The sequence below is a fragment of the Populus trichocarpa genome, chromosome 2, assembly GCF_000002775.5.
Source record: "Populus trichocarpa isolate Nisqually-1 chromosome 2, P.trichocarpa_v4.1, whole genome shotgun sequence".
NCBI lineage: Eukaryota > Viridiplantae > Streptophyta > Magnoliopsida > Malpighiales > Salicaceae > Populus > Populus trichocarpa.
Genome location: NC_037286.2, coordinates 3167482 through 3179810, shown reverse-complemented (window position 1 = coordinate 3179810; position 12329 = coordinate 3167482). Strand labels below are relative to the sequence as shown.

Below are 12329 nucleotides of genomic sequence, written 5' to 3'. Positions count from 1 at the left end.
CAGCTTTTGTCCAAATGACACAGTTAATTTAAAAGAAAGAATTTCAAATTCGACAGCTTACCGAAAGGGACTTAAAGTCTTCTTCGATAGGACCGATTCAACAGAACCTGTGTACGTATGTGTGACTAAATATTGGAAAATCCATCCGATCAGTCATTTTTTTTCTGATTGAGATGTCCTCGACGGGATTAGTAAGTGATTGAGCTCGGAAAAGCTATCATATTGTCAACACATTCACACAGACCGAATCTATAAGTGGGTGAGTAAATATACAAGCAAACAACTTGTGTGCTGTAGCTAGACGATCTCACCAAGCAATTAATGGGCTCCGGAAAATTAAAATATAGCTCTCTCTACCTAGGAAGAATGGAGTCGATGGTTTCTTTCGAATGAGTCACTATTTACGCCTTGAGTACATAAAATATGCTAAGACGGGAATCCTTGATGAGACCATAGCATAAGCAGTTGGGGCATAGGTTTAGAAATTTCTGGCAATTCCACTGTTTTGTTTACCCTCTCCAATCAAATCCCTGTTAAGGATTCAAGAGATATTAGCGATTTCCAAGAATTTCTTTTTCGTCTACCGTCACTTTATGGTACTAAGGGGAAATTTTTTTGATGATATCAAAGAAATGTAGCCTTTTCTAAAGATGGTATAAATGGCTGTAAAACCTGTTATAAGCGTGAGTAAAAAGGCTACTAAGTTGATGCTGTATGTGTATCTGTGCGAGTGTGGTGGTGGTCCGGGACATAGTGGCACTAAACCAAAAGGAAAAAGAGGAGAGGAGAGGAGAAGAGAGAATTGTCAACGGTTATGAAAAAGATGCTCAATACAACTTTGAATTACAATTCTCTGAGTCTTCTTTTCCTTGATGATCTCCCTACATCCCTTTATCAAATTTTGTGCACGTCCCCATGTTATGGTAGGCAGCTTAACCAATATTATTGAGATTCCAATGATTTTTCTCTACTTTGTTTCCATGACCCACCAGTCGATCTCATTCTTTAACAAATTAAATTGCAATGTCAAGAGACCAGTCTCCATCTGAAAACAGTGAAATTTGCATGTCAATATTCCTGCAACCGACGATACACATCCAGATAATGACTAGAAGAATCACGTACAAAATGGTTTACATGATTTTAGGGTTTGTTTATCCCCAAAGAAGGCGTATGAAGAGTTCTTCGTTGATCCTGAAGATTTTCAGGTTCCATTTGCATATATACTCGCAGCATCTGAACCAGAGAAAAGTAATGGGAAAATTCTTGTTACCGCAACTTTGTATATTCACTAGGATAAGAGGGAGGATACACCTAGGGATTAATAAAAAGGAGAGGTTGCGGGTGTTATATGGAATATCCAAGCTTTTAGAAAGTATATGTGTAAGTTGCTGGGTTAAGGTACTATACATGCCATTTGCCTGCTAAAAAAGACTGCATCTTTTTTTATATCCCTCTGCCGCACAACCAGACAAGCCAAAAGTTTCTCTTCCATTATCTCCACCCTTTTCCTCTCATAACACCCTTGCATATGTCATCTTCCATTAGGGAACCTCATCTTAACAAACCCTCTTTTTCCCTCTTTTCTTCCTCCCAGTCCTAGCAATTACCAAAGCCTTCTTTTCTATGCTTTTTCCTCTTTAATCCTCCTGCTGCAAATCCCCATGCAGCATACTCTTTTCCACACAGCGCCTCATAAGTATCATCAGTAATGAATTAAGAAAAAGTAAATCACATATACACCACCGTGGTCTCTAATACAGTATAAATTGCATCTTTGACAGCATTCCATGAAACCTCATTTTCTTTTACCTCATAAATTTTGACTGACAAGATTTCAGCAATACGTTCATAATAAAGAAATGACAGAAGGTGAGAAACCAGACAAAAGCGTTATCTGTCAACAACTATATGGTTACGTGACCTTTCCTTCTGGTTTGTGTCAACAGCAGAGATGCTTGTTGGCCGGTGAATCATACATAATGTCAGATTATTTTCCACATGTACCTCTTTCTCCAGTGTTGCTCTGATTTAAAGACGAAAGCCATTATTTAGGGAAGATATTGCTATTGATGCCGACAGATATTAATAGCTTATGCGTTCTCGACAGACCATTTTGGACAGAACATGAAGTTCCATAATTCAGACTACAAACTTTTGATCTGTTGAGTTAGTTTCATTAAGAGTCAAATTACTTGGGATAGTGTGGCATATTGAAAGATGTGACATATACAGCACTATTCAAAGTTAGCAATCATTTATATTTCTACAGCATGGATGACTCACATGTAAAAGTACCGATTATGACAGAAAGCTGCTTCTATGGAAATGCTTTGCTCGACTCTTTTAATACTGCAGGTGGGACCAATTCTTTCATGAAGTTGCATCACTGCATGGCCTATCAAATTGGTGGTGGAACGTCAAAGTTTACTCCCAAGTATTTATCGAGAGATTTTTCAAATGCCTGCAACAAGAAAATTAAATGTCAAATTTATACTCATCAGTCCCCATTGCATCAAAGCTGATCAATATAATGTTCATCTTTAACAAACAATTCTGTTTTAGCAGAGTAGAAAACTTTTAGAATGTACTCATTTATCTATAGGCATGCTTGGAAGACTTTACGACACTTGCGTATGAATCAAAGATAAAGATGATGATGCCACAAAGCTAATACAAAAAAAAGTTCGTCTAGATGAAGATGCGGATGAAGATAGGAAAATACAAAGAACCAAAAAGAAAACAAAGGCCATGGAAAACTTTAAAAAGACGCTCATTTGGGGAAAAATCGATGTGGTCAAAGTTGAACTGGATCAGAAAACTATAATAAGAGTAGGAATCCAGAGTTGGATTCAGCCAGTACAGCTTTTAAAGTGCAAAAAGAATAAAAATCCAGACTTCAGAGTATATAAACTGTGAGTGTAATGATCATGCATGGCGATACTAACATGGCACAGCAACAGTCCACCATGCAAACTTTTTCCGGGAAGAACTTGAGTGTTTTTGTTTCTTCAATACCAATAAACGGGTAAGAAACATGGATTTCTGGGCTCATTCACCAAAATCTATTTAGTATAATATCTAAAAAGGATCCTGGCTATATTTGTTTGCATGTTAACCTTCTAACCTATGTGTCACGTGTGCTATGTGAACTCCATCACTAAGTTCCAAACCAGGAAGAGGCTTCGTAGCATGAGGCCAGTGAAGAATCAAAATTGAATCTGTAACATGCTGGAATATAACAACTTGGAAAAGAAATTTCTGTGACACATAGCTAGTGAAGATGTATGGTCTAACCAATTAAACTTCAAAGACAATACTGGTTGAGACTGGGCCAATTACAGTAATGCCCAAGAGAGAATGCTCCAAGCTCAGAAATCACATGTCAAACAGAGGGGGGGCTGTGATTTTAATAGCATTTTGATATATTGGTATAATTTTAAAATATAGTATGAGACTTTCTGCATACTATATTAAGTTTTTGGGTGGTTGTAACTTGCTGTATTTCACTGTTAAGTTGATTGACCACAAGTTAAGCCCGTAGGCCATTACTGAATTATAGGTCATGGAAGCGAAGTCCTAGGATGGAGAATTTGGAAGCAATCCCAATTCCTACCTTTCAGCTTTTTCAGTTGGATGCTCTAGCACTTTCAGACACTGTTATTTCCTCACTCCATTATAGTAATAAATAAATCATTGAGCCTAGAGCAAAATGAATTTCACATGCAAAACATAAGTACCTAAATACATACAAATTGAAATCATAAAAATATGATAAAATATGTAATTTATGTGGTTAAGCAAGACAGATTCAAGAAGAAAAAAAAATCACCCAGTGAGCAAATAATTCCTTCCCGTTAAGGACTGCATCCATTGCAGCAAATTGATCATCAAATGCACCATAAAAGCCTTGGTAGAATTTGTTCCTGAAATAAAAAATGACAAATTGTAGAGCAAATACAAAGATTAAAGGCAAGTTCTTATTTCCTTTTAAGAATAATTTTTTTGACAAATACCGATCGCCTTCTGTTGTCTGTTGATCAATCTCATCAAACTTCCGTGTAAGTACCTCTGCTCCCACTGGTGAAAGCAAGTGCAGTATTAGAGCATCCAAGGTTCTTGGAAAATTGTGCTGGGAAGAGGAATATGACATGTATTATTGGAGCTTATTTTGTGATAGCTGGGAATTTCCTACACTGTTAATAAAAATCCCATCCACCTATTGGAGCTTTATAAGGGAGAGCATACTCGCCGCCATGGAAAGAAGGATGCTCTGAAGAGTTCTCGGATCAAGTGTCCAAAGAATTTTAGCAACTGGATTATCCTCTAAGAAAAATAAATTAGTTGTCAAAGTTTCATCACATTCATCTTTCATGCTAACTTTAGAATCATTTGTTGGGGTTGATTGTATGCATTGACTTTGGTCAGTGATGTTAACACGAACACAGTCAAGAACTAAAGAAACAAGTTCATGAAGAGCCTGGAGAGAACGTGGTTCAAATTCATGCAATTTAACTTTCTGCTGTTGGTCCTGCCCTTGTAAACCCTGTTTCTTGAATGACATGTTCGAGTCACAACACCCATGATCTGGTAAAAGATTATCAAGATCAGTCTCCAGAAAGACACTGGAAACGAGCTAGGAATTCCTTTGAGTTAGAACTGAAAAGGGAAAGAAAACCTAATGGTGTAATTATTAAAACTGACCTCCTCCTCCATTACGGAGCAGCTCACATGTATGCCTCCAGTTTCTCTGAGCCAGGAGAAGCCTTGGGGAGTGCTTGGTTCTGTCCTGATTTCAAATATAATAGACATGTCGAAATGCTTGACCATAAACTTGAAGCTCAAAACAAGAGACAGGAAGGAAAAGAAACAGTATAGTAGACTACTCAAACTTACTGGATGAAAAAAACTTTTGAAATTTTCATTAATGTGTACTCTTTAGTAAGAAGACTCTGAATATGATATTTTGAGCACCAATTGTCATAATACTTGAGATTTCAAAGCTTTTAGTCTACAAACAAATCTAAAAGCTTCAAAAAAGTATCCAAATACAATTAAATTAGGTTTACAATTTTATTTGTAAGTGACCCTCGAGCTTTTCAAAGCTCAAGCAGAATCTCTTTGACTAATAATTTGCAGAAACATTTTTTCTCTTTCCACTGCAATGTTTTTACACTACAGAGGCGTGGCTGATGACAAACCCAAGGCAGTCTCACAAAAAGAACTGCACATTGGCAAAGAATTCATGTAAATATGATGCAAGCAAGCTAACAGAAAAAACATTTTGCAGTGCCCGAAAACAAGAGAAAGGTCTCAATTAGGAATAAGCAATGATATTTGCAACATCTGGCATATCAAGGCGATGGACGTACAATTTCTTTGTCTGTCAATCTTGAATTTATACATTAATTTGGCGAGCCAATATAACATGTTAGAGAAAACAAAATCACCAAATTGTGATAGCTTAACTGCAGATGCCGACACCAAACTTAAACAATTTCACATTTTAAAAAAAAGAGACAAAAAGGAGAAACAACTGAAACATTATAGAAGATAATGAATCAAAAGCACCTTATTAGTATTCTCCCCAAATAATAAGCATCCATGTGCCCTAACATATTAGACATTAAATTGGACTACCACCAAAAGTTGACAGGAATGGTCAAATCATCACTATCTACTTGGTGGAACCTGTGGAGACAACAGTCATCTCACCTGACTAAATTCTAAAAGTGAAGTTGAGTCAAAGAAATAGGTCTAATGACTTGATGATGGTGTAATAAATTGTGCATAAACAAAGAAGAGTATTTTTTTTTTAAGGTTTCTTAAGGATTAGAAAGTTATTGGTTTCTTGTTAAGTTTTACTTCCTATGTTTCGGAAGTCTTAGGTTATTTCTGTAACCTTCAGTTATGATTCATTTTCTTTATGTTGCCTTCAGGTCTCAATTCCTGCAAGTGTTTACAGAATTCAACACCAAACCAATAGCCACCAAAACTCATATTTTTATGTTTTCCTCACCAAACTCAACTGTAATTCCTAATTCCTGATCCTCCACCACAAGAATTCATCAATCTCTCTAGTCAGCTCTGCCACCTTTTGTGATGACTAAGCAATAAACTTTATGGATACACCCCTGATACAACAGAGAACAGAAGTCATGAAAGAAAGTAAAAGGCACATCTCAGATTTCTTGTAATTTGTTATGAAAATAGAAAGAAAAGGTCAATACCAAACTTAAATAAAGGCTAGAACTATATCAGAAGCTTTCAAGTTAGCATTATATTCTCATATTACAGGAAGTTTCCTAGTGCAGGGAACTTTCTCATGAGCATCGTTACATTTTTAAACCTTACCAGCCTTCAGGAATGAAAAGTGCATCATCTGCATGAAGAAAAACCTTCTGAGCGTAGTCCATGGAGCATTTTGCTCTCGGATATAATGAGAAGTCAGGGTTTTCAAGAGCAACAGAACTGCCAGCAAGAAGAAAACAAAACAAAAAAGATAAACAATCACAAAAATATACAATTCCAAAGTTTGCAGTGGCTAAGCAAACCTTACTCGAATTACATTTTCCTGCTCTTACGAAATGAAGGGAGAACAGAAATTAACTTCTTGTTCCTCACAAAAAAGTGGCATACATGTGGTTTGAGGCCTCACCAAACACAGGCTTTGGGTAAAAAATGGACTTGCAGAAGGGGGGCATAAAACAACTGCAACAAAGAAATACTTCAGCAAAAGGGAAATAAAAAATAAGCAAGATCTAACGCATAGGGATAGTCTTAAAGCCAATACCATAATGTAAAGAACAAAGCCAGCAAACTCAGTAGGCAAAAAAGCAGTATCTAGAATAGATTAGTCCTTTTGATGAGGACAGATAAAGCATTTTTAATTAATCGAAGAGAGTCTGAAATTCTAAAAAACAGAGAAACAGTACAACAAAATGGCAATTTTTCAACTAATAAATAAATTGCTAAAGGGAACTGTCTAAACCAAATAGTTCAATAGTCAAGGGTTCAAACTAAAAGCTTGACATGGAGCTGCGTGAGTAGGAAGAAAGCATTAGCATGCAAAAATAGCGAAGAGTTTTGTAGGTTTTTTACAAATAATAAAATTCTGCAAGGGCTATTAGCATTGCCATGAATCTATAACTAGCAGCTAAAGAGAGAAAGTCTCCATGGTGCAGAATATACAAAAACAAAGAAAGAATGAAAGAAAACAGCGGATCATAGCGAGTGCTTAACCTAGATTGAGCATTATTCATCCACAAATTGACAGAAGCTAGTTCTTTTGTCCCCAAAAATGTAGGCTGGCAAAATCAATCAACAGCAAACAACTAGTGAACCACGGAAAGAGGCAAACTAAATAACAACTAATTGGAGAAAGAAATGCACAAATTGTTTGAATGTCATCCCTAAGACCTTCAAGCTGAACACTCTCGATCCTCAGGATTCATTATCAGAACCTGATCACAGACAATTAAAATTCAAACATAATTTAAATTTTCACCATCGTAATAATTCAATATCACACGGTATCAAACGCGATAAACAAGAAAAATAACAGTCGGCCGGCCTCTAGAAACAGCAAAATTCCAACCTGTGCTACATAAATTTGTCGAAGAGCATCGCCAGAAAGCAAACTGGGCTCTACATCAGTAACAGCATCCTGATATCTTCCTGATTGCAACAAAGAATCAGGACCATTGTCCGTGTTTCGCATACTTTGCTTGCAAAAGTCAATAAAGGTGGAAAACAGTAATTGAACCCACAAACAGTATACCAATAAGAAGAAGCACTTCAAAGCTACATTCATAATAATAATAATAATCAATCAATTAATAAATAAATGGGAAAAAATTAAAACTACCCTTTCATGGCTTCTGATATCACCGTAAAATACAGGTGCTGTTTTAGATAGCATAGCTTCCACAGTAGATGATCCTACCCGTTCCTAAATTTCAATTAATTAAGCAATCACATTCGTTTAATAGAAATAATTCTAAAACATTAAAGAAACCTGCAAGTAATCGAGACCACCATTAGCCGGATTCCATTCGACGAAAGCTTTCCAGTTCTTAATGCATCCATTGAACACCTTTGAAGCCAAAAAATAGTAGTGGTGAATAGATAAGCTCTAAACAAGATAGTATAGATGGAAAGCTCTGAAAAGCAGGAGATATAGAGAAGGAATTGAATTGAATTACAGCGGAGACATTTTTGGATTCGATTTCAGAAGCGAATTCTGTGGGAGAAGGGAGTCGAACTTGCAAAGACTCCTCTTCCATCTTATTTCCAAATCGTTCGCAAATGAGTGAGAAGAGCGAGTTTGAAGTTCGAACTTCAAGGACAGTGAGTGTGAGTAGCCGAGTAAGAAATATTGAAAGGTTCCTGCACCGGCGAGGAAATCGTGCCAGTTGCACTGACAGGGAGAGGAGGTGGTAATTTGGTAGGAGTGCAAGGGTTGATTGTGTAATTTAGAAGAAATCATGGTTTCGGGGGTTAATTATAAGTTTACCCATTGATCGGTCCTTGTAGTTTCAGAAACTATATGTTTGATCCCTGTATTTTCATATTCATTTACAACATTTTTCATTCATTTCATTTTACTTATTTATTTGTTTCAAGATAAAAAGTTTATAAAAAAGATATAGATAGTATGAAAATATTTATGAGAAAATAAAACAGATTTGTGGTACAAAATACTGTTTAATTAAAAATGACCAGCACCAGTCAAAGGGTCATTTAAATAATGTTTAAACGACAGGGACTAATTTGTTTTATCTTGTAAACTATAAGGATTGAATTATAATTAACTCTATTTTCAATTTTTACATGTGTTTATGGGCCAATACTGGCCTGAATTACCGGTAATTGGATCCTGGGGCTCTGATTTCTAGACCCAGTGACTGTGAACTTAATATGATGGTGTTCGTTTTTTTATTATTATTTTTTAAGAATTTAATAAATTAGAGTATATCTTTATCTCTTAAATTGCATTTAGTTAATGTTATGATACAGAATTATTATATATATAAGTACAAAAACAAATTTGATTAAAAATATTAAGATGAAAATATAAAAATAAATATACAGTATATTTATAATAATTTTGACATAAATTTATATTTTTTTCAAAATAATAAGAGAATAATTCTTTTATCCAAACAATTTCCGTCTCTTTCATCCATATCATTTTACTTGGACAGATGAGCAATAATTTATATTTGGGCTCTAATTATAATGCTTTAACTTCAGCTTTTTCTAGATATTATCATGGGGTTTTGAGCTTGAAGTTTTTTGCGCAGATGGGCACTCAAGATTTGAGGCCTAATGGAAGGAGGAACATACCTACACTGGGATGATCTTGCAAGGTTCCTTTCGGCATATAGCAAGCAAGGTAAGAAAGTGCACTTAACTGCTGCTCCACAGTGCCCGTATCCTGATGCTTGGAGGGAAATGCATTAAAGACAGGTCTTTTCGTTCTCATTAAACCACTGGTTGGTTGATCAGGATTTTCACCCTCTTTTCTCCAACTCGTCTTTCCCTGCTCTAAAAATGGAGATTCGTCCGCTCAATGTTAGCTCCGGAAGCTAGGTAAATTATTGCATTTGCTCATCTTGTGATTGAATTTTAATGTTAACTCGGGTATTCATTTTTTGTCTTTGTTTTTGTTTTTGTTTTGATAAGGAAGGGAAGGGGGGGGGGGGGGGGGGTTGAAAAGGGGCTGCTGGAAATTGAATGAGGAAAGGAAGAAGACCGCTGTTAGGTGTGGTCATCAGGTATTTGTTGTTTGTAATTTCCAATTTTTTTGCTTTTAGAGTATTAATTGTTAGTTAACAGTTATTGTTAATAAATATTCAACTAATAAGATTGTTGACTCCACTCTCATCCGCAATAATTGATCTAGTCAGTTGTCATCTCAATAGTCTTTAGCAGGTTCAGAATCTTTTATTCCTTATGAAACTCCTGCTCTGCCTCCCCGTAGATGTTTGTTAAGTCTAGCACCTTCTAGGAAGCCCTAGTTGCTCAATCTCATTGCCACATTCTACATGTTTATTCTTTTCTTTTCTTTCCTGTAATGGATTCCGGTGTTGGCAGTTCTGATCAGCAGTTTCTCCATGGTTTTCGTTCATCAGATAGCTTTCTAAATCAGGGAGAAATGCAGGGTGATCAATTGCATAGGGCTGCTATCTTGGTTAGGAAGAGGAAGTGTGGTTTCCTGAGTTATTCAAGGATGTGCAATTCTATACTTCTGCTGCTTCAAATGGTTATGGCGCGTTGGAGAGGATTTGTTTGGCCTGGGGCATCTTTAGGGCTGATCGTCTAGATTATAATCCTGGTGGTACTGCTGCAGGTGATTCCCATTTTTTTTTTCCTGGTTTGTGTCCATAACTTAGTTTTTTTGCTGCCCTCCAATAGTTCTCTCAACGCAATTATGAATATTTACAGCCAATTGTTCTATATAGATGTTATAATTTTCAGGGTTAGATACTTAGATACATGGATCTTTCATGCTCAAGAAGTCATGTGATTGGTGAGGAGGATTAATGATCCTCAGATCCGTCTTCCCCAGTACCCAACAATCAAGAGCATGTAATTGAGTGGCAGAGCAGGTTCTAGGAAGTAGCATGGTTGTCGTATTGATTAGCACAGGTCTTCTTAAGCAATGAGAATAAGTCTTCTTACTGGCTAGAAAAATCATAAAAAAACAAACAGGTCGTTTCTTGGGAAATCTTTCGTCTACAAATTTATCATTTTTTGCATGCTGATCATCACAAGGCTGTACGAATAACTATGGTGGATGGTGTTTGTGATTAGGATTCGCAGTTAACAAGGACCTTTCGAATGGGGCAACGGATGGGCTAGAATTGAAATTTGAAAAGTTAAGAATGCCTCTTAAAGTTTAGCATTCTTAACTTTTGGTTATCTTTTCCAGGTGGGGTGTGACATTTAGAGTTGATATGATATGTTTCACTCCAAATTGAGCTGCATAGAATCAAAGTCTTGGTTTTGATTTCTAAAACTGTCATGTTGCGAAGATAAATATTTATTTGCAAAGCTTCAAAACTAGCAAAAGTTTGAGCTTCGATAGAAGGATTTCCCAGCACATAAAAAAAAAAATATCATGTAATAATCGCGTTCCTTCTTGTTTAGTCGTTCCTTTTATGTTGCTTATTTATGCTCATCTAGATGATAATTTTATTGCCAATCTTGCAGTTCACCAGGTCAGGCCATACTCGATTGATTGGCCATCCAATCATGAGTATAGCTGTCCTTTTCAGCACAGTGGTAAGATAATGCATCATCTCTGTGGAGAATTGTAGGAGAAGTAACCTGTTGTGCTACCAACGTGGCTGGATATGGAACCATCTGGCAGTTCCATCAGTGGAATAATGTGCCCATAGTATACTCTTTTTAAGACATCAATAACTACACACTTTAACTTAAGAGTGAGTTTGATATTACGGTAGTTATTTTGATTGTGATTTTGATTTGAAAAAAATTATTTTATAAAATTTATTTTTAGTTGAGGTTGGTTTGAAAAATTAGATGTTTGGTTAAACTGTGGTTGAAATTGAGGTTAAAGAAAAAATAGTTTAATGTATTTGGTAAAGAATACTTTTAAAATTGAGATTATAAAATAATTTAAAAAATATATATTACTATTGATGATTTTTAATTTAAATATTGTGGATTTAACTATTGCTATTACATCATGAAATAAATCATATTTTATATAAAATATTTTTTATTATTCTATGAAACCATCTATAATTCCATTACGTATGAAATACATCTGACAAGAACTACAGTTTTCAAAAAATATTTAGCGTGTAATAAAATTAGATAAAATATTATCAGGTATAAAATTCACTCTAAACTATTTTTAAAAAAAATATTAAAAAATTAACACACTAAAAAAAAAAGATCACGCAGTGCAAGAGAATTGCACTGTTCACTATTTTTTAAGTGAACAGTTCAATTTGCGTTCACAAACAGTGTATCACTGTACAGTGTTCATGTTAATTGCACTGTTCATTGAATAGTGCACTTAACATGAACAGTGCAAGAAAAGCAAGGAATCCTTGCTTTTTTTTAACTGCGTTTCCAACACAAAAACCAAGTGGAACCCATGAACAGTATATAACTTTTTTTTTTAACCAAATGGCTACAAACTGCATTTGAATTAAAATGCAACCGCAACCGCGTAGCGAAACGTGCTCTAAGTGCCAAAAATTTTACAGTTCCCATGTTTGAGTTTGAAACTATGGGGTGCAAAATTTCCCTTAGAGGTTGGACCGTTCCTGCGTATATGATGTTTACACCCT

The 12329-nt window shown here is 35.6% G+C and overlaps 1 protein-coding gene across 1 annotated transcript; it reads right to left on the bottom strand.

Moving 5' to 3' along the window:
* Positions 1 to 2114: 2114 nt before the first annotated feature.
* On the bottom strand, positions 2115 to 8435 carry LOC7480673 (lysine-specific demethylase JMJ31). Its single transcript, XM_052450698.1, has 10 exons — positions 8205 to 8435; positions 8018 to 8095; positions 7868 to 7941; positions 7598 to 7673; positions 6659 to 6711; positions 6355 to 6471; positions 4705 to 4789; positions 4017 to 4132; positions 3833 to 3926; positions 2115 to 2464 (listed from the first exon to the last, which is right to left on the bottom strand). Exons 1-10 carry the CDS (start codon positions 8283 to 8285, stop codon positions 2402 to 2404), a joined length of 837 nt encoding a protein of 278 aa, XP_052306658.1. The 5' UTR covers positions 8286 to 8435; the 3' UTR covers positions 2115 to 2401.
* Positions 8436 to 12329: the final 3894 nt, after the last annotated feature.